Below are 23,619 nucleotides of genomic sequence, written 5' to 3'. Positions count from 1 at the left end.
AGATCACATAACTAATGAGAAGGTACTGAATAGAATTGGGGAGAAGAGAAATTTGTGGCACAACTTGACTAGAAGAAGGGAGCGGTTGGTAGGACATGTTCTGAGACATCAAGGGATCACCAATTTAGTATTGAAGGGCGGCGTGGAGGATAAAAATCGTAGAGGGAGACAAAGAGATGAATACACTAAGCAGTTTCAGAAGGATGTAGGTTGCTGTAGGTACTGGGAGATGAAGAAGCTTGCACAGGATAGACTAGCATGGAGAGCTGCATCAAACCAGTCTCAGGACTGAAGACCACAACAACAACAACAAAGCAATGTCTAGAGGGAAAGACATACAGGATCTTACGAATATAATTGGGTCAGAGCTTCACAACAAAAAGTATTAAATTAATCTATCATGTGATCTCTGAAGGCCATTTATTGTGTAGATTATAAAATTCTGTTAGTAAAACTGGAATATAATGGCGTCTCTCATACTGAAATGATGTTTTATCTTCACAACAAGAGGCAGAGAAATTGTGTTAAGAAATTTTATGGCAGGAAGAAACAAAACTAACAAATAACGAAATCATTGTTATATTTTTGCGCTCCATAAATTAGGAAATTAACAAGAGACCTGAATTATAGTGAAATAGGTATACTGAATAACCAAAGAAACTGGTACACCTGCCTAATATCGTGTAGGGCCCCCGCGAGCGCGCAGAAGTGCCGCAACACGACGTGGCATGGACTCGACTAATGTCTGAAGTAGTGCTGCAGGGAACCGACACCATGAATCCTGCAGGGCTGTCCAGAAATCCGTACGAGTACGAGGGGATGGTAATCTCTTCTGAACAGCACGTTGCAAGGCATCCCAGATATGCTCAGTCGGCCGAGGTGGCCGTGCGGTTCTAGGCGCTACAATCTGGAACCGAGCGACCGCTACGGTCGCAGGTTCGAATCCTGCCTCGGGCATGGATGTGTGTGATGTCCTTAGGTTAATCAGGTTTAATTAGTTCTAAGTACTAGGCGACTGATGACCTCAGCAGTTAAGTCGCATAGTGCTCAGAGCCATTTGAACCAGATATGCTCAATAACGTTCATGTCTGGGGAGTTTGGTGGCCAGCAGTTGTGTTTAAACTCAGAAGCCACTCTGTAGCAATTCTGGACGTGCGGGGTGCCGCATTGTCCTGCTGGAGTTGCCCAAGTCCGTCGGAATGCACAATGGACATGAATAGATGCAGGCGATCAGACAGGATGCTTAAGTACACGTCACCTGTCAGAGTCGTATCTAGACGTGTCAGGGGACCCATATCACTCCAACTGTACGCGCCCTACACCATTACAGGACCTCCACCAGCTTGGACAGTCTGCTGCTGACATGTAGGGTCCATGGATTCATGAGGTTGTCTCCATACCCCTACACGTCCATCCGTTCTATGCAGTTTGAAACGAGACTCGTCCGACCAGGGAACATGTTTACAGTCACCAACAGTCCAATGTTGATGTTCACGGACACAGGCGAGGCGTAAAGCTTTGTGTCGTGCAGTCATCAAGGGTACACGAGTGGGCCTTCGTCTCCAAAAGCCCATATCGGTAATTTTTCATTGGAGGTTCGCTCGCCGACACTTATTGATGGTCCCGCATTGAAATCTGCAGCAGTCTGTGGAAGGGCTGCACGCTGAACGATTCTCTTCAGTCGTCGTTGGTCCCGTTCTAGCAGGATCTTTTTCCGGCCGCAGCGTGTCGGAGATCTGATGTTTCATAGGATTCCTGATAATCATAGTACACTCGTGAAATGGTTGTACGGGAAAATCCCCACTTCATCGCCGGCCGTTGTGGCCACGCGGTTCTAGGCGCTTCAGTCCGGAACCGCGCGGCTGCTACGGTAGCAGGTTCGAATCCTGCCTCGGGCATGGATGTGTGTGATGTCCTTAGGTTAGTTAGGTTTAAGTAGTTCTAAGTTCTAGGGGACTGATGACCTCAGATGTTAAGTCCCATATCAGAGCCATTTGAACCCATTTCATCGCTGCCTCGGAGATGCTGTGTCCTGTCGCCCGTGTGAAAACTATAACACCACGTTCAAACTCACTTAAATCTTGATAACCTGCCATTGCAGCAGCAGTAACCGTTCTAACAACTGCGCCAGACACTTGTATAGGCGTTGCCGGCCGCAGCACCGTATTCTGCCTTTTTGTACATCTCTGTATTTGAATACTCATGCCTGTACCAGTTTCTTTGCGCTTCAGTGCGTAAAAGCAACCGAGTCTCACTGATTCAGTGACGTGAGACACAAGTTATTTCTCAAGAAATACTTTCGATTACGTGGATATCTGCGTCTCACTTCGCTGATAGAACAGAATGCTAACACTTATTTCATGGATCAGAAGCGTCTTTTCTGTTAGCAGTTCTTATTATGACAGGTACTTTCCTTGACAGGTAAAAGATTTTAATGGAGTGCAATCTTTCGCCCATTCATATACTTCAATCGACATCTTAATAAGCGAAAATTTTTGTAAATGTAAGTACTTTTGCTTCAAAATCGAGTGTGTGGCTCTGCTGTAGCTGCAGTTGTGGAACTGGTTTCTTCTGTGTTGGGAAACAGTTTGCTTGCTTTTGACATTTTATTATCAAGTCTGCGAGCTTTTCCCTTTAGCTAAAAGCATGGTGGCTTATTTGGCACGTGAAATAACGTAGCTATTACATTCCATTTAGGTTTCTTAGGCTCCACTTTGACTCTTTTCGCTGGAAGTGCAACGAACAACACTTCGCGTTGTTGGGTCGAAGTAAGACGCCTTTCTGCAAAAGGTCGGATATTCTGGTATTTATTAGCAATTTTTTCCTATTGAAGGAAGACGACATTCTTCAGTGACTACCTCTAAGTTATATGAGAATCGTAAATAAACTGTCCAGTAATATCCCGTTTCATACCTCCCACGGCTCTTAGGAAACCAAATGTTCGCAAATGTGGTGTCACTTTTTAGTTATTGTCCATTTTAATGGTGCTTTATACCCTCACCAGAGTAGAACCTAAGTTACATATCAAGTGATAATCAATTCGCATTCATCCGATTTCCTGTTCAGAAGTGTCACATGCTGCCCGCTTGGCACGCTGCCAACGCATTGGGTAACTAAAACCAGACGTAGAATCAAATGGTTCAAATGGCTCTGAGCACTGTGGGACATAACTGCTGAGGTCATCAGTCCCCTAGAACTTAGAACTACTTAAACCTAACTAACCTAAGGACATCACCTACATCTATGCCCGAGTCAGGATTCGAACCTGCTACCATAGCAGTCACACGGTACCAGACTGAAGCGCCTAGAACCGCTCGGCCACATCGGCCGGCCCAGACGTAGAGTCACGACTGTTATGTAGTGGTGCGACGGAGTATATATTCAAGGTGGTCCATTGATAGTGACCGGGCCAAATATCTCAAATATCTCATGAAATAAGTACCAAACGAAAAAACTACAAAGAACAAAACTCGTCTAGCTTGAAGGTGGAAACCACATGGCGCTATGGTTGGCCCGCTAGATGGCGCTGCCATAGATCAAACGGATATCAACTGCGTTTTTTAAATAGGAACCCCCATTTTTATTACATATTCGTGTAGTACGTAAAGAAATATGATTGTTTTAGTTGAACCATTTTTTTCGCTTTGTGATAGATAGCGCTGTAATAGTCACAAACATATGGCTCACAATTTTAGACGAACAGTTGGTAACAGATTGGTTTTTTAAAAAATGGTTCAAATGCCTCTGAGCACTATGGGACTTAACATCTTAGGTCATCAGTCCCCTAGAACTTAGAACTACTTAAACTATCCTAAGGACATCACACACATCCATGCCCGAGGCAGGATTCGAACCTGCGACCGTAGCAGTCGTTCGGTTCCGGACTGCAGCGCCTAGAACCGCACGGCCATCCGGCAGGCCCTGGTTATTTTTTTTTTAATTAAAATACAGAACAAAAGTATGTTTCAACATTTTATTTCGGTTGTTCCAATGTGATACATGTACCTTCGTGAATGTATCATTTCTGAGAACGCATGCTGTTACAGCGTGATTACCTGTAAATACCACATTAATACAATAAATGCTCAAAATGATGTCCGTCAACCTCAATGCATTTGTCAATGCGTGTAACGACATTCCTCTCAAGAGCGAGTAGTTCGCCTTCCGCAATGTTCGCACATGCATTGACAATGCTCTGACGCATGTTGTCAGGCGTTGTCGGTGGATAGCAAAATATCCTTCAACTTTCCCCACAGAAAGAAATCCGGGGACGTCAGATCCGGTGAACGTGCGGGCCATGGTATGGTGCTTCGACGACCAATCCACCTGTCATGAAATATGCTATTCAATACCGCTTCAACCGCACTCGAACTATGTGCCGGACATCCATCATGTTGGAAGTACATCGCCATTCTGTCATGTAGTGAAACATCTTGTAGAAACATCGGTAGAACATTAAGTAGGAAATCAGCATACATTGCAACATTTGGATTGCCATCGCTAAAATGGGGGCCAATTGTCCTTCCTCCTATAATGCCGCACCATACATTAACCCACCAAGGTCGCTGATGTTCCACTTGTCGCAGCCTTCGTGGATTTTCCGTTGCCCAATAGTGCATATTATGCCGGTTTACGTTACCACTGTCGGTGAATGACGCTTCGTCGCTAAATAGAACGCGTGCAAAAAATCTGTCATCGTTCCGTAATTTCTCTTGTGCCCAGTGGCAGATATGTACACGACGTTCAGAGTCGTCGCCATGCAATTCCTGGTGCATAGAAATATGGTACGGGTACAATCGATGTCGATGTAGCATTCTCAACACCGACGTTTTTGAGATTCCCGATTCTAGCGCAATTTGTCTGCTACTGATGTGCGGATGTTGCAGATAGCTCTCACGATAAAAGTGTAACACCCCACCCGTCACTTACCTCGTTTTGGCGTGTGTTCACCCCAGCTAATTGACTTACAGATCAACAGAGAGTGCAAAAACTGCCGCAGTATCGGATAACGCAAAGAAAGTAATAAGGCCCTGTGACTCCTGATTGAATTGCGGTGGCAGTGTTGACATTAATTGATTCAGAATTGATCACTTTTAATTAAAAAGGGGTGTACATTGATGTTATATGCAGCTATTGAACACCAGATGCAAATGTTGAACATAAAATTAATTAAGAAAGTGACTTTGGATTTCAACTACTTGATTGAAAACAGATGCAGTCGATTAGCGCAAATTTATTTTAACTCACGACCTTCAATCATCAAATTACATGACTCTCCTACCAGGCAGTGGTAATAAATTGCGTTTGCGTGGAGTAAAGCTCGATAACTCAAAAGTAATTCCTATTGACTGACCCAGGCATAATGCGAAGTGCGAGAAGAATTCTACAGTACACGGGCCATGAAAGCCTCGTGGAAACTTTGCCGACGTGATCCAACAAATTAATCAGTGGCCGGAGCGGGCGTAATATCACCGAATACAGTGTGGCGGAGCGGCGTCGTGGTGTGGATGTCGGCCGACCTCGTGGTGCTGCAAGGCTGCGCTCGTCTATTCACTCCTAGCTATCTTGCTCAGCACATAGCTGAACCAAAACTTTCTATCTCCAAGCTCAATCGTTCCATTTGCTAAGTCCTAAACTGCAGAGATGCTCACTCTATCTCAGGCAAGCTGAGTAAAGAACGCCACGTCCGCACTCTAGGCAAGCTGGGAACGGAAGACCTCTACGGAGACTTCTCCCAGTCCGTTCTTCGCCTCGGTTTCCCCTCCAGCAAAATCACTTACGCCAATTGCAGCACAAGTGGCGTTAATTATTCGTCGCTTCCCAGTGCCGACCAATGCCTGCTCTGGGAAGTGAACAAATTCCCACAAAATTTCCCTTCTTCTCAACTTCTGCTATATAGCTCCTCCCAGGCCACCCATCAAGGTTAGCATCTGCACAAACACCAAGTTTTCCGGAATTCTGACTCCCAGGAGAGTACTTCAAATTCCTCGGTCCTACGTTCCCGTCGGAGGCCAGCGTATTTCATGCTGTCGCTCATCACCTGATTTACTTCAGGCTCTGCGGACCATGAATTCACTGTGAAGATGCTATAGTCACGAATACGCATATTTTGACCTCTGTTGACCGCTCCACCGTAGCTTTGTGCGGCTTTCTCGCATGTTTCACAGAAAACGGGACGACAGACATTTATCAACAGGCGTACAAGTTCTCTGTCTGTTTCCTGGTACACCAGCATGGAGTCGGGGTCAACCACCCACTCACTGTCACTCATCTTAAGGCGGCTGGAGGCCACGCCGCGTTACCGCTTTCTCAGAGCTCGAGCTGCCCTAAGCTGCTTATTATCGCTTCCCTTCGCCGTTACCCATCCGGCCACGGTCAGTTCTAAATACTTCCCTGGGGTAAACTAGCGTCCAGTAAATCGACTCGTTTCCACAAAGTTTTCATGTCGTGTGAATTACTTTAAAACCATCACCCGACATTAATTATTCCAATACATCCATATGATACCCTCTACAAGATGCATTGTGCCTTGTCAGTCATTTTGTTCAGCCCTAATGCTCGCTCAACGTGAGTTAGGTGATCTTTCATGACTTCATGTAAGGGGCATAGTTCTTGCCATCTTACAAAAGTAGCATTACTACGGTTCCGCGTTTGCGTGTGCGCAGTGCGGCCGTTCCTGGTGCGCGGCCCGGAGGACGCGGTGTCTCTGGCGGGCGGCGCGGTGCAGTTCACGTGCCGCGTGGGCGGAGACCCGCCCCCGGAGGTGCTGTGGCGGCGCACGGCGGGCGGCGGCTCCATGCCGCTGGGCCGCGTGCACATCCTGGAGGACCGCAGCCTGCGCGTGCAGGACATCACGCCCGAGGACGAGGGCGAGTACAGCTGCGAGGCAGACAACGCCGTCGGCTCCGTCACCGCCTCCGCCACCCTCACCGTGCACTGTGAGTAGCCGCAGCTCTGCCTGTCTGGCACACCCCGTGCTACATCTCATTTCCTATTCACACACGGAAAGTGCAGGCCAAAAGTAGCTAAAAAGTTCCAATAAACTTCTTCTTCTTTCTGCTTTCACTTGCGCCTGTGTCCCGCAATGTGTGCAGGGTCGTTGTGGTTACAACTGATTTGGCAAGGTTAATTTAAAGGGGTGGCCAGATGCGCTTTCCGCCGCCACCCCATACCCCCCAGGACGGAATCAGTGTACCCCAACTGCCTGCATCTAGTGTAAACCGTGAAATAGTGCGGAAGTGTTACAAATATCTGCGTGTCTTGTAACTGAGGCGGGATGTGGGGACCAGCCCGGTATTCACCTAGCGGGATGTGGAAAACCGCCTAAAAACCACATCCAGGCTGGCCGACACACCGGCCCACGTCGTTAATCCGCCGGGCGGATTCGATCCGGGCCCGGAGCGCCTACCCGAGTCCAGGAAGCAGCGCATTAGCGCTCTCAGCTAACCTGGGGGGTCTAAAATACTCCAATAAACGTGGGTCCACAAATCGAACACATTTTCTGTTGCGGTTCATCAGTGTCAAAGGTGCTCGAAATGTTGTCCATGCGTCTGAATGCGACACTGAACTCGTCTCTGAAATGAGTTGCGAATCCTCTCAGGCAATCCTGGGGAATTCTGTAAATGCTGGAAGGCTGCTTCAATCCGCAAGCGTAATTCCTCAAGAGCGTTGACATCGGTATCGTAGACCAGGCTTTTGGCATGACCCTACACACAGAAATCCATGGGATTTAAATCCGGAGACCTTGAAGGCCATGGTACAGTCCATCACCTACCTAACCAATTTTGACCATAGTCCGAGTTAGACGCTGGCGCGCTCGTAAATGAAAATGCACTGGAGCACCGTCAAGTATGAACAACATGCTCATGCCTTGGTTCAGTGGGACGTCATCATGTTCATCTGGAAGTACATCCTCAAAACCGCACGTATTGCTGTCCAGTTAATCTCTGTGGTAGGGAGGTGGTCAAGTTATGTGATATCTGAGCAGTCCTGCCCAGACGTTCAACGAATAACGCTGCTGATGTGCTACATGTTTTGCATTAGCATTGACATCGGCCCAAATGTGTCATTTATGGTAGTTAAAAATACCGTCACGGGTAAATCCAGCCTCATGCGTGGACAGATACAGGTTGCAAACAGGAGATTCAGGGCACGCTATTGTTGCACCCATTAGCAGAAATTCTCTCTTCGAGGGAAGTCTGCATTGTTGAGGACTCGCACTCGCTGGAGATGGTATGGATTGAGTACTTGCCGATATAGAATCCGTCGCAGACTGCTATGACTCAGGACACGCTCTTGGGTATCATTCTCTTGTTGAAATACTCGGACGTTCGTGTACAATGCGTAACACCCTGTCCCCCACATCGGGTGTTGCGGGTCTGGGTCGACCTTCTCATACATGGTGGACGAAACTTCCGGGTTCTCTAAGGCGCTAACGTAACCGGCGAAATACATTCCTGGAAATGGAAAAAAGAACACATTGACACCGGTGTGTCAGACCCACCATACTTGCTCCGGACACTGCGAGAGGGCTGTACAACCAATGATCACACGCACGGCACAGCGGACACACCAGGAACCGCGGTGTTGGCCGTCGAATGGCGCTAGCTGCGCAGCATTTGTGCACCGCCGCCGTCAGTGTCAGCCAGTTTGCCATGGCATACGGAGCTCCATCGCAGTCTTTAACACTGGTAGCATGCCGCGACAGCGTGGACGTGAACCGTATGTGCAGTTGACGGACTTTGAGCGAGGGCGTATAGTGGGCATGCGGGAGGCCGGGTGGACGTACCGCCGAATTGCTCAACACGTGGGGCGTGAGGTCTCCACAGTACATCGATGTTGTCGCCAGTGGTCGGCGGAAGGTGCACGTGCCCGTCGACCCGGGACCGGACCGCAGCGACGCACGGATGCACGCCAAGACCGTAGGATCCTACGCAGTGCCGTAGGGGACCGCACCGCCACTTCCCAGCAAATTAGGGACACTGTTGCTCCTGCGGTATCGGCGAGGACCATTCGCAACCGTCTCCATGAAGCTGGGCTACGGTCCCGCACACCGTTAGGCCGTCTTCCGCTCACGCCCCAACATCGTGCAGCCCGCCTCCAGCGGTGTCGCGACAGGCGTGAATGGAGGGACGAATGGAGACGTGTCGTCTTCAGCGATGAGAGTCGCTTCTGCCTTGGTGCCAATGATGGTCGTATGCGTGTTTGGCGCCGTGCAGGTGAGCGCCACAATCAGGACTGCATACGACCGAGGCACACAGGGCCAACACCCGGCATCATGGTGTGGGGAGCGATCTCCTACACTGGCCGTACACCACTGGTGATCGTCGAGGGTACACTGAATAGTGCACGGTACATCCAAACCGTCATCGAACCCATCGTTCTACCATTCCTAGACCGGCAAGGGAACTTGCTGTTCCAACAGGACAATGCACGTCCGCATGTATCCCGTGCCACCCAACGTGCTCTAGAAGGTGTAAGTCAACTACCCTGGCCAGCAAGATCTCCGGATCTGTCCCCCATTGAGCATGTTTGGGACTGGATGAAGTGTCGTCTCACGCGGTCTGCACGTCCAGCACGAACGCTGGTCCAACTGAGGCGCCAGGTGGAAATGGCATGGCAAGCCGTTCCACAGGACTACATCCAGCATCTCTACGATCGTCTCCATGGAAGAATAGCAGCCTGCATTGCTGCGAAAGGTGGATATACGCTGTACTAGTGCCGACATTGTGCATGCTCTGTTGCCTGTGTCTATGTGCCTGTGGTTCTGTCAGTGTGATCATGTGATGTATCTGACCCCAGGAATGTGTCAATAAAGTTTCCCCTTCCTGGGACAATGAATTCACCGTGTTCTTATTTCAATTTCCAGGAGTGCATATGTCTGTCGGGCTGCCTGCAGAGAGGAAAAGCTTCTTCACACAATCGTACCGCCTCAGGGGCACTGCCATTCGTTTTTCCATACATGAAGTGCATGTCAGCGTGCTCTTCGTTGGAGTAAACTCCGTCCAAGGTGCTTTCACGTTCGTGACTGATCGTAAGGACGGGGCGGCGCAGTGCACGGAGGCAGAAAGGGCAGTAGTTGCGCGCGCGTAAACAAACAGATACTCGATCCCAAACTTTGAGATACCAACGTAAGTGCAGCGGTATCCAGGGGCGTTTAGTCTTGGTTCCCAGCTCGAATTAGTGCGATATCTTGGCAACGGCTGATTTGCGGATCCATGTTTATTGGAGCTACTTTTGGCCTGTGCTTTCCATGTGTGAATTATTGACAACCACTTCTGAAACACTATATATATATGACGGTGTTATATATTGCTTTATTTGTGCTCCAGCGGCGAACAAAATCAGAACCTCAGATTTTGAAATTTGGTACGATGGAACTTTATTTTCTACCAATACAAATATTGTATTCGCACTTTCAAAATGCACAGAAAGGCGTTAAGATAACGTTTTAAGAAATCTCAATTTCAGAAAAAATTCCCCCCTTCCCACACACAGAAGGTCACAGTAGCGGAACATCTTATTTTACAAATCAAGCAATATATGTATATATGCATCTTAACAATTTTACCTTTCTTGAAAATGGAAAATTGTGTTAGTGTCCAGTGGCTTCTATTTGAAAATGTTTTCACTTGTAATTTATTTAATAGTTAATCCTAATATTAATAAAATACTCTTGCGTAATGCTTCACTTGATTTCACTGACTGATTATTGGCGTGTAGCAGAGTCATAAGGCAACAGACAGACTACGAAATACGTTTTATTTTGTTTTCATTTATCTCTTTATTTACTTTTTTCCTTTTAGTTCCTAAATTCTTATCTTGCTTCACACCTGCAGAAGAGGTGTGTTTTTCCAATGTATGTGTCGTCGCCCCCATTAGGCACAGCAGAGTATGCTTATTCTTTTTCTTTCATTTTTTTGGCGATAAGTCTTGCCTCTGGAAGCACCCAATTTAGCGTGCTGCGTCGACACAAGTGGATGGCGGCATTTTTGGAGAGGAAAAGGTAGGGCTATAAGGGGAGGTAGGAGGCCCATTAAAAAAAAAAAAATACAATGCTGTCAAAATTTTCCGGATTGTAACGCTTTTAAACGTGAATGGAATATTTCTTCCTAGGTGCGTGACCATGTTGCACCTTGGAAGATGTTATTCACATTCGGAAAAGACTTAAAACTCCGCAGTAATTTTTATAAGTTCAGAAGAAGACTGCAGCAGTTAAAAAGTCAATGTAAACATTTAAAAATAGACAGGGCTGGCTAGTGGCGGAAGTGTGAAAAGATACAACGGTATCTCCTAACTACTTGCGATATGGACTTCGTCCTGTTCTCTTGGTCGTGGAGAAGGACACCATTCTCGATCTTTCTTTCGTGTTAGGAAGGGGAACCAGTCGGTTCTCCTCCCTGCCCCAGATTTCTTGCCATTCTCTATCAATGCGTGCCTTTACTTCCTTTTCCGATGTGGCTTCCCGAGCACTGGAAGCGTGTGTCGTTGTGCCCCCAGCGCCGCCGTCTCTGACGCTGCGGCCAGCTGAGCTGACGGTGGAGCAGCGCCGCGACGCCGTCTTCGAGTGTTCGGCGTCGGGGAATCCCCGGCCGTCCGTCTTCTGGTCCGTGTCCGGAGCCAAGGCGCTGCTCTTCTCCGGAGCCTCCAACGGCCGCTGGGCCGCCTCCACCTCTCCCGAGGGCAGCGCGGTCCTCACCCTGCAGGTGAGTCCACCATTACACTACGAAACTTCACAGCTACTGTGCACGCTACGCTTGCAACTGCCCCCTGCTGCAGCTTGGACCGAGGGAAAGTCAGCAATGATAACTGGCGGCAGCTACTAACGCCTCTTCCGGATTATGTACGAACTAGTGTCTTTCAAATTCCGAAGGTGGCAGGGGTAAAATACTGGGAGCGAAAGGCTATTTACAATGTGTACAGAAACCAGATGGCAGTTATAAGAGTCGAGGGGCATGAAAGGGAAGCATCGATTGGGAAGGGAGTGAGACAGGGTTGTAGCCTCTCCCCGATGTTGTTCAATCTGTATATTGAGCAAGCAGTAAAGGAAACAAAAGAAAAATTCGGAGTAGGTATTAAAATCCATGGAGAACAAATAAAAACTTTGAGGTTCGCCGATGACATTGTAATTCTGTCAGAGACTGCAAAGGACTTGGAAGAGCAGTTGAACGGAATGGACACTGTCTTGAAAGGAAGATATAAGATGAACATCAACAAAAGCAAAACGAGAATAATGGAATGTAGTCGAATTAAGTCGGGTGATGCTGAGGGAATTAGATCGGAAAATGAGACACATAAAGCAGTAAAGGAGTTTTGCTATTTGGGCAGCAAAATAACTGATGATGGTCGAAGTAGAGAGGATATAAAATGTAAACTGGCAATGGCAAGGAAAGCGTTTCTGAAGAAGAGAAATTTGTTAACATCGAGTATTGATTTAAGTGTCAGGAAGTCGGTTCTGAAAGCAATTGTATGGAGTGTAGCCATGTATGGAAGTGAAACGTGGACGATAAATAGTTTAGACAAGAAGAGAATAGAAGCTTTCGAAATCTAGTGCTACAGAAGAATAATAAGATTAGATGGGTAGATCACATAACTAATGAGGAGGTATTGAACAGAATTGCGGAGAAGAAGGGATCGGTTGGTAGGACATTTTCTGAGGCATCAAGAGATCACCAATTTAGTACTGGAGGGCAGCGTGAGACCAAGAGATGAATACACTAAGCAGATTCAGAAGGATGTAGGCTGCAGTAGGTACTGGGAGATGAAGAAGCTTGCACAGAATAGAGTAGCATGGAGAGCTGCATCAAACCAGTCTCAGGACTGAAGACCACAACAACAACAACACTGCCACAAACCTAAAGAAATGGCGCCTCTTTTGAAAAATGTGTCAAGTAGAAACCATTGATCTATATACGGCAACAAAAGTAGATGCGGGTTGGATTGCCCTGCAGCGCTTCGAGAGGTCTAGGTTAGGTGGAAGTGTTACAGTCTGGTTGTGAGCTAGCGCAGCCAACAAATGTGAACGGAAGGAAACTCGCTGTAAGGACGGTCCGATAATTACACGGAAGCCGCTGCGATTTAAAATGACCCCCAGGACATTACAAAAGGAGGAAGATGTTTCTTAATAGGGTGTGTGATCACCACGAACGGCCTTGCTTGCACTCCAACGCGCTTCCATGCTGGGTACCAGATAGGTAAGGGGTTCATGTGGTAGGGCGATCTACTCCACCATCAGCACGGATGACAACTGCTTGATGGAAATTGGTCCTTGCAGACATACTAAGAGGATAATCCCACAAGTAAGGTCTCCTATTTTTTAATAAGTACATAGACCTGTTTATTTCTACAATGGTTTACATCAGCTTACAGCTTGAACATTTAGCTATTTTTCAACATTATCACCATTTATATCGATGCATTTTTGTAGACGCTGTGGCAGTTTTTGTATGCCCATGTCATATCAGCTCGCCGCCATGCTGTTCAGAAGTTATGAACCTCTTCTTTCACCTCGTCGTTGGAACTGAATCGCTTTCCGGCCAAATGTTCTTTCAACTTAGGGAACAGGTGACAGTCACTGGCCGCCAAGTCAGGACTATAGAGTGGGTGGGTGACTATGTTCCACTGAAACTCTTGCAGAAGAGCAACGGTTTGCCGAGCGATGTGTGGGCGAGCGTTGTCACGGAGAATGTGTACGCCCTTGCTCATCATTCCTCTTCTCCGGCTCTGAATTGCCCGTTTGAGTTTTTTCAGAGTCTCACAATACCTGTCAGCGTTAATTGTGCTCCCAGTGGGCATAGAGTCGACCAAGAATACCCCTTTCCGATCCCAAAATACGGTTGTCATGACTTTACCGGCAGACTGTGTTTGTTTGAATTTCCGCGGCTTTGGCGAAGGAGGAGGCCGCCACTGGCGTGATTGTTGTTTGGTCTCAGGTGTGAAGTGGTATGGCCAGGTTTCGTCACCCGTGACAGTTGAGTCCAGAAAGTTGTCCTGTTCGGCTGCAAGGCGGTGAAGAAATGCGCGGGAAGCATCAACTCGTTGCCGCATGTGGTCCTCAGTCAGCATATGTGGCACCCATCTTGCGCACACCTTCCAGTAGTTCAATGTTTCCGTTAAAATTCTGTGAACGGCGCTTCGGGAAGCCTCAGGAACCAACGTGCAAAGATCATCCAGGGTGATCCGTCGATCTTCACGCATGCTTTGCTCAACCTTCAACACTGTCTCCTCAGAAACTGACGGTCTCCCGCTCCTTTGTTCGTCGTGAATTTCGGTCCGACCAGCTGCATACTCTCTATACCACTTACGAACATTTTTGACATCCATGTACGACTCACCATACACTTCCGTCAATTGGCGATGGATTTCAATTGGCGCAGTGGCCTTTGCGTTCAAAAACTGGATAACTGCGCGCAATTCGCACTTGGCGTTAACATCCAACTGGAGCTCCATTCTCAACAGCTGCCAAGCCAAGACTGAGCGCCTCAGCGCGGCGTGCACATGTTTACACAGCGCGTGAAGCACTCTTCATAACATTGTGACCAACTGCCACACAAATAGAGTTCTGCACTTATAAAAAAATACGAGACCTTACTTTTGCGATTACCCTCGTACAATGTGTCTCCCCAGGGCTTCCCAAACGTACTCGAGGGGATTTTTTTCGGGTGAAAGAAGAGGCCAGTCCATTCGTCAAAAATCCTCTCATTCAAGAGCTCCTCCGCCTGTACTGTTCAAAGCGGTCGCGCGTTGTCATCCATACGAATTAAATCAGGGCCCTCGTTCCCCCGAAAAGACTCAAATGGGGAAGAGCACTAAGCACAATAATGTTGACCTGGTTCCAAGAGTTGGAACACTTGGACCACCAAATCCATCACATTCGACTATGTTCCAACGGTGCATGGCGTTTTCTAACCTCTCGTCACACGGTAATAAATCGAGAATCACTGCTCGCACTGAACCTGCTCTCACTCGAGAAGAGCCCGCGACTGCGTTGATCCAGTCCCTAAGCTCTGGCCACCTTCGCAAATGGTGTCGCCGACGTGCGGTGTCAACAGAACACTATGTACTGCTCATCGGGCAGAGAGAGACCTCCACAATGCAGTCACTATCCCACTGTGGAGCGTCTGATTGTCTTGCAATCTTGTTAAATGCGATTGTAATTCTGACGCAGGTCCCTTCTTGTCTGTTGCACAATACAGCAGTCACTGCTGCTGTAGTTGACCCTGATCGACCACAACCGCTCTTTCGGGCAGCTGTGCCTGTGCTTTGGAACGCTCTCCATGCATGTGAGGGAATACTGTGAGCAATGCCAATTTCCTGGGCTACATCCGTCACACTTTGGCTTTCTATCAGCTTCCCGATGATTCATCCCGATGTGAAGCCATCCAGACATTGCCTCTTGGCCATATATTACTGAGAACACGATTTTTTTTCTTTTGTTGTAATTTCATGCTTCAGCAGAAGCGGGCTGGCAGCGGCCTACATACGCCGCTCTTCGGCCAAAAGACACAACATAAATACTCGGAAGGCATAGAAAACATAAAAAAAACATGGTAAACACAAGATGAACACTGCACAAGAGATCAGAAGTCGTTTGACGGAAGACACTGTAATGAAGGGTGGCACCAGTTGAAAACAGATTAAGACGTCCAGGTGGAGACACGAACGTTGGAGAAAAAACTAATGAAGACACTGTACACAAAAGGAGAGACACTGACGCACGGGAAACCCTGGCGACGATCATCGGCGAAGCATTCACACTGACGAAGGGGTGGGCCTGCCTCCAGGTCAAAGAGAAAGGTAGGAGGGCGGGAATGGAGGGGGGGTGGAGCCAGTGGAGAAAGAAGGGAGAGTGGGGGAGGAGAGAGGGGGGGTTGGAAGCCCGAGGAGATGGGTGGGAGAGAGGAGGGGGGAAGGAAGGTGAGGAGGGAGAGATGGAGCCCTGGGGGAAAAAGAGGGGGAATGGGAGGGGAGAGTCAGAGCTGGTAGGAGTAGTAGATGGACGGGATAAGGACATCATCCGGGAGGGTGAGTTGGCGGGAGCCACCTTGGGAAAGCGTATGGAGGGTGTGAGACGGAGAGCAGGTGGGATTCAAGAATATAGGCGTGGCAACAGGTGGGGATGGGCGAGGATGGGAGAGATAAGCGGGTGTGGGGGATCGAGCTTGCGGGAGGTGTAAAAGATCCGTATCCATTCGAGGCAAAGGAGAAGGTGTGGGAAGGGAATCAAGTCATATAGGATCCGCGTGGGGGATGAGAGATGGATGTGATAGGCAAGGCAGAGCGTGTGGTGTTCAATGATTTGGAGGGACTTATAGTAGGCGGGAGGGGCGGAGATCCAGGTGGGATGGGCATAGCAGAGGACGAGGCGAATGAGGGATTTATAAGCGTGGAGGATGGTGGAGGGGTCCAGATCCCATGTGCGGCCAGAAAGGAGTATGAGGAGGTGGAGTCGGGAACGTGCCTTGGCTTGGATCATCCGGAGATGGGGGTTCCAGGAAAGGCGACGGTCAAGAGTGACACCAAGATACTTGAGGGTTGGGGTGAGGTGAATGGGACAGCCATAGATGGTGATATAAAAATCAAGGAGGCGGAAGGAAGGGGTGGTTTTGCCTACAATGATTGCCTGGGTTTTGGAAGGATTAACCTTGAGCAGCCACTGGTTACACCAGGTGGTGAACCTGTCAACATGGGATTGGAGAAGGTGCTGCGAGCATTGCAGGGTGGGGGCGAGGCCAAGGAAGGCAGTGTCATGAGAACACGAACACAGTGCACCGTTATGTGCTGGCTGATTGACACACACACTTTCCGTTCCTTCAAGGGCCTCGTGTTGCGTAGCCAGCCCCATGTGGCGCTATAATTAAGCTGACCTCATTGCATGCGACGTCCAGCTTTATGTGGACGACAGGGAGACGTCTAGTAACAAGTCTCCGCCCTTCCCTTCGTTTCCACCTAGTTGTTAATATGTCTGTTACTGTATCTGTCTCGTCCGTTAAGTTGTGCAGAACAACGTAGTACCATCAGACGTCACTAGATCGCGGGACGAGCGAAATCTCGGAACATTTAACAAAATCACGATTGCAGTGTTTTATGTATTTTTTAGTTGCCGTTGTTACATGTGACCTACACCCTTGTAGATACCATAGTCCATATGTCACAGATATTTTCATAGTTGAAATCCGTAGTGAATCAACAACGTTAAGACTGGTCGTGGAGACAGTACCATGAAAAATCGGTAGATCGCAATCTGATCGCAAGATCGAGCAGAACCCGAAATTTCTCGACTTGTGACGTGAACAGTTCAAGTAGTTCGAGTCGTCTCAAAGTGGGCTGCACAGTTAGTTTACGATATCAGTTCTCGCGGATAAGTTATTTTTCGGTAACGGTCACTTATAACGTTTATAAACAAGTGCTAAAAGTAATTATTCGTACTGTCAAATGTACCAACTGTATCCCCACGCATCTGGTGTAAATTACTGCGGATGCAGTTATTAATCAGTGTAGCAGTCACAGTTACTGCTGTTATTAGTAACTGGAAACAATACCTGCTGAAATATGCCAGAATCTCAACATAATAGACACATTTTAAAATACAGCAGAATTCTGTGATTTATGTAATGTTAACATGATATTAAAATTCAACGTGTGCTCTATATATGTGTAACTGCGTGTGTGTGGCGAAGTATATGTTGTTGTAAATGATCAGTGGCGGAAATCAGACTCTTGACTATTGTACATCTGAAAGTCCTTGGACAGAAAACTGATGAAATTATGCGAGAACCAACTTTTTCGAATCGTACACCAGGGTAGAATGCTCTCGTCTCATTTTTTTCTCGCAACGAAAAATAATTACACGTACCTCGAAGCAACTCCATCTTTCTGCCTATGATTTTTTCATTACTTCCTTAAATATGGAGCCCACAGTTCTTGGAGCCGATAAATTCATTATTACGTCTGTATTTTTGAAGTTTTATTTTTTTAGTTCGTCATGCAGAACTTGTATGATAATTTCATAACGGTGCAAATCACAAATCACACTTCAAATGGTTCAAATGGCTCTGAGCATTATGGGACTTAACATCTTTGGTCATCAGTCCCCTAGAACTTAGAACTACTTAAACCTAACTAACCTAAGGACATCACACACATCCATGCCCGAGGCAGGATTCGAACCTGCGACCGTTGCGGTCGCGCGGCTCCGGAATGAGCGCCTAGAACCGCGAGACCACCGCGGCCGGCACACTTCACAAACTCCTTATCTACTATCTAAAACAGTAAACTACGGTAGGTCCTGGGTTTCTTCATGTCGGTACATCATCGGTAGGCCGGCCGAAGTGGCCGTGCGGTTAAAGGCGCTGCAGTCTGGAACCGTAAGACCGCTACGGTCGCAGGTTCGAATCCTGCCTCGGGCATGGATGTTTGTGATGTCCTTAGGTTAGTTAGGTTTAACTAGTTCTAAGTTCTAGGGGACTAATGACCTCAGCAGTTGAGTCCCATAGTGCTCAGAGCCATTTTTGAACATCATCGGTAGCGAAAGCGAACGGGAAGTATCCTCGTTGCGTCTTCGACAAACGAAACAAAAATGGACTCCCAGTTTTCCAATGCTCCAGTCAGCAGTAATCTCTAGTATTTTTATATCTTTGGAAATAATGGGTTATTCCATTTCCTTGGAAGTACGAATTTGATAAGGTCATTGTGATTTATCCGTGGCCAGATAGAGCGTGACAGAATTATAGAAGCAAATTTATAGGTAAAAAGGCACGTAATATTAGCAGTTACTCATCAGCTATTTCCATGGTAGTACGAACGTCACATGCTCAGTGCATTCATTATTAGTAGTGAGACAGAGCGAGACCGAAGGGGCAGTAGTGAAGTGCGACGTACGCACGTTGGCTAACAGATGACGTGCGATATAGGTAGTTACTGACTGCTACTTATAATTGTGAATTCTCACAAGGGGAACACGCCATCGCACTCCTCTCATATTTAGTCGTAAGATGTCCCAGTGGACAGCCCATAAAAAACTGAACATGGATCAAGCATTAAAACAGGAAGAATGTGTACTGAACAGTAAAAAAAAGAAGCAAAGTAGAAACACTGAAAGGTCCAAGCTCAAAGATGTACATCATAGAGCAAAAATGAACAGCAACGGCTTCGTGGTTATGTGATCACGGTGTTGAACTATGAAGGGGAAGATCCGGGTTCAAGTCTGCATCGAGCCCTTTCTTTTATAAAATTATGAACTGTCCATCTGGTCATTGGCGTGCCTGTTAGCTGTATTCAAATTTATATCTGTGTCGTGGTGTATCATCTGTTCGCAACAGCGAGATGTAAGGAAAGGACGTCCAGACATAAGCATCTCCTATTTTTTCTACACAAGTTCATTTGTTGTTTTCATTTCCGTGAGAGGTCTATGCGGTATCACGCCTGCTCTCACTATTCATCACATTCACTTGGAACGGTGATATATTCTGTAAGGTGGCATGGTTTCCTGACCTTCATTTCTTACATATTCTGTACTCGCAATCGTATTCTGCACTTCGAGACGCTTCATTCGAACCCAAACTCGATAAGGTGGAGGCAATTTTGTATGAATTCATGTAAGCGATATGCAAATCTAATAAGTAAATTGCAAGTGCGCACAGAGGTGGAAAAAGTCGAGGCTGGTGTACACAACATGACGGCCACAGGAATTTTCGTTCTAGGGAGGCGGCTGGCCCATTGGGAAGCCCATCCCTTCAGAGGGGTGGGTCGGCACACACCTACTTTGGTAGGAATGACCGCCCAGAGAGAGGACAGCTTTTGCCAGAGCGAAAGGATAACAACCCCCACGTTCGACTTAAAAGTATTCCACTGCACTGTGTGGGAGCGCCGAAAGACGCATTTTTTGACGGACCAACTGCATAGTTACAGAGTTCTCACAGGAGGACAGTATATGCCTAATGGAGCTACATCTTTCTGCACTGGTCGACTTAAACGAAACGTCATTCTCCAATTTAAAAGAGCAACGCTGATTTGCGGAATATTTCTGACACAAAGAACCAGAGGAGTGAGGGAAGACAGCGAATGATATACCCTTGCAACTTTTCCAGAAATGGGGCCGTTCCGTTGTCGCTCTTGGAGCAGGAACAGTAACGAGAGCGAGTGCACTCATACCTGTACGCAAAGAGCGAGGAACAAAGTCTCTCCTCAGTACTTCACTGTGAGAGCACCTCTCTTGTTAGCGAATGAGAGTGATACTCTATACTGAGTCGCTCGCAATTTAGCATTGTTCACTGTGTTGGCCACCACACTTATTGTGCAGTACGAACACAGACAGATTACTAGTGAAATGCCTGCGAGCGAATATTGAGTGTCATTGGGGTGGATTGGTTAGCCTAGGGATGGATACGAGTCCTCGACTTCATCAAGCAGTAGGAACAGTTCGATTGGCGAAGATCAATCCAGATAGAAAGAGATAGTTGTGTTATTTGTCAGCAGCGAGCGACGCAGGCAGAAAGGGTACTTGTTGGATCAATCCATTGCGCAACTTGACAAACTAAAACCCATACACTCACATTTCTTACCATATGACTCATATTCTATAACCAATGTATGTACACTACTGGCCATTAAAATTGCTACACCACGAAGATGACGTGCTACAGACGCGAAATTTAACCAACACGAAGAAGATGCTGTGATATGCAAATGATTAGCTTTTCAGAGCATTCACACAAGGTGCTGACATGAGGAAAGTTTCCAACCGATTTCTCATACACAAACAGCAGTTGACCGGCGTTGCCTGGTGAAACGTTGTTGTGACGCCTCGTGTACGGAGGAGAAATGTGTACCATCACGTTTCCGACTTTGATAAAGCTCTGATTGTAGGCTATCGCGATTGCGGTTTATCGTATCGCGACATTGCTGCTCGGGGTGGTCGACATCCAATGACTGTCGGCAGAATATAGAATCGGTGGGTTCAGGAGGGTAATACGGAACGCCGTGCTGGATCCCAACAGCCTCGAATCACTAGCAGTCGAGATGACAGGCATCTTATCCGCACGGCTGTAATGGATCGTGCAGCCACGTCTCGATCCCTGAGTCAACAGATGGGGACGTTTGCAAGACAACAACCATCTGCACGAATAGTTCGACGACGTTTGCAGCAGCATGGACTATCAGCTCGGAGACCATGACTGCGGTTACCCTTGACGCTGCATCACATACAGGAGCGCCTGCGATGGTGTACTCAACGACAAACCTGGGTGCACGAATGGCAAAACGACATTTTTTCTGATGAATCGAGGTTCTGTTCACAGCATCATGAAGGTCGCTCCCGTGTTTGGCGACATCGCGGTGAACGCACATTGGAAGCGCGTATTCGTCATCGACATACTGGCGTATCACCCGGCGTGATGGTATGGGGTGCCATTGGTTACACGTCTCGGTCACCTCTTGTTCGCACTGCCCGCACTTTCAACAGTGGACGTTACATTTCAGATTTGTTACGAGCCGTGGCTCTACCCTTCATTCGATCTCAGCGAAACCCTACCTTTCAGCAGGATAATGCACGACCGCATGTTGCAGGTCCTGTACGGGCCTTTCTGGATACAGAAAATGTTCGACTGCTGCCCCGGCCAGCATATTCTCCAGATCTCTCACCAACTGAAAATTTCTGGCCAATGGCGGCCGAGCAACTGGCTCGTCACAATACGCCAGTCACTCTCTTGATGAACTGTGGTATCGTGTTGAAGCTGCATGGGGAGTTGTACCTGCACACGCCATCCAAGCCCTGTTTGACTCAATTCCCAGGCGTATCAAGGCCGTTATTACGGCCAGAGGTGGTTGTTCCGGGTACTGATTTTTCAGGATCTATGCACCCAAATTGCGTAAAAATGTAATCACATGTCAGTTCCAGTATAATATATTTGTCCAATGAATACCCGCTTCTTTTTTGTGTAGCAGTTTTAATGGGCAGTAGTGTATTTTGATGCTTGATCTGTGTTCAGTTTTTGACGGGTTATCCACTAGGCCATTTTACCACTAAATCTGAGGGGGGCGCGGTAGTTTCCTTCGCCAGTAGCAGGTAATTTGTGCCAGCTAAGTTACCGTTTGCCAGCTGTACTGCAGCGCTGAGTGGTGTGGTCTGGTGCGCTGCCGGCAGGGTGCGACGCGCAACGACTCCCGCAGCTGGGTGACGTGCTCGGCGGTGAACGCGGCCGGGTCGGCGGTGGCGCGCGCGCGGCTGCGCGTCGTGGCGCCGGAGGACCTGCCGCCGCCGGTGATCGCGCTCGGCCCCGCCAACCAGACGCTGCCCGTGCAGTCGGTGGCGCTGCTGCCCTGCCGCGCCGCCGGCAGCCCGCCGCCCGTCATCACGTGGTACCGCGACGGCGCGCCAGTGCTGCCCGGCCCGCGCGTCAACGTCTCCGCCTCCGGCACGCTCCAGATCAACGGTGCGTCAACCTCGCCGCTGCGCAAACGTATCCCTCCTCGCTGCACTTTCCTTCACTCGCTATCTTGTCAACTTTTCACTTGCCTACTCACGCAAGTTCTTCCTCTTCTTCTCCTTCTACCTCTACAGAGCAGGCCTATCAACTTGTTCCATCTTTTGACTGGCCGTCCTTTGTCCCTCTTTCCTTTGCATTTGAACTGTAAGGCCGTGTTCGGCATTCTATTTTCTTCCATTCGTGCCATATCTGCCTTCAACTCTCATTTATGTTCTTCTGTTGTGTAATTTACATTTACATTTAAATGTACACCAGGAAGCAGGAAATGAGCAGGCGTACGAAATACATACAGCAGAACCCCACGTATCTGACAAGGGAACCTCCCCATCGCACCCCCCTCAGATTTAGTTATAAGTTGGCACAGTGGATAGGCCTTGAAAAACTGAACACAGATCAATTGAGAAAACAGGAAGAAGTTGTGTGGAACTGTGAAAAAATAAACAAAATATACAAACTGAGTAGTTCAGTGCAAGATGGGCAACATAAAGGACGCTGAGAACGCCGGAGCACCGTGGTCTCGTGGTAACGTGAGCAGCTGCCGAAGGAGAGGTCCTTGGTTCAAATCCTCCATCGAGTGAAAAGTTTAACTTTTTATTTTCAGTTTATGTGCCAAACTCTTATGTTTTCATCACTTTTTTGGGAGTGATTATCACATCCACAAGAAAACCTAAATCGGGCAAGGTAGAAGAATCCTTTTACCCATTCGCCAAGTGTACAAGTTTGGTGGGTCGACAACATTTTCCTGTCATGTGACGCACATGCCGTCACCAGTGTCGTATAGAATATATCAGATGTGTTTTCCTGTGGAGGAATCGGTTGACCTATGACCTTGCGATCAAATGTTTTCGGTTCCCATTGGAGAGGCACGTCCTTTCGTCTACTAATCGCACGGTTTTGCGATGCGGTCGCAAAACACAGAAACTAAACTTATTACAGTGAACAGAGACGTCAATGAACGAACGGACAGATAATAACTATGCAAAAATAAAGAAAGTAAAATTTTAACTCGAGGGAAGATTTGAACCAAGAACCTCTCGTTCTGCAGCTGCTCACGCTACCACCAGACCACCGCGCTCCTGACCTCACATTGTCCATGATATTGCTTGGACTACTCAGTTTGTATATTTTGCTTATT

General features: G+C 47.8%; 1 protein-coding gene across 1 annotated transcript in view; it reads left to right on the top strand.

Moving 5' to 3' along the window:
• The window catches only part of LOC126456603 (protein sax-3-like), a 117,430-nt gene that overhangs the window by 21,830 nt on the left and 71,981 nt on the right, over window positions 1-23,619 (top strand). The window contains exons 3-5 of the mRNA XM_050092350.1: window positions 6,666-6,938; window positions 11,500-11,705; window positions 22,142-22,430. Of these exons, the coding sequence (XP_049948307.1) occupies window positions 6,666-6,938; window positions 11,500-11,705; window positions 22,142-22,430 (768 nt within the window). The remainder of the gene's footprint in view (window positions 1-6,665; window positions 6,939-11,499; window positions 11,706-22,141; window positions 22,431-23,619) is intronic.

This window comes from Schistocerca serialis, chromosome 1, assembly GCF_023864345.2.
Source record: "Schistocerca serialis cubense isolate TAMUIC-IGC-003099 chromosome 1, iqSchSeri2.2, whole genome shotgun sequence".
In the NCBI taxonomy this organism is placed as follows: Eukaryota; Metazoa; Arthropoda; class Insecta; order Orthoptera; family Acrididae; genus Schistocerca; species Schistocerca serialis.
This window is presented reverse-complemented; position numbering and strand designations above follow the sequence as displayed.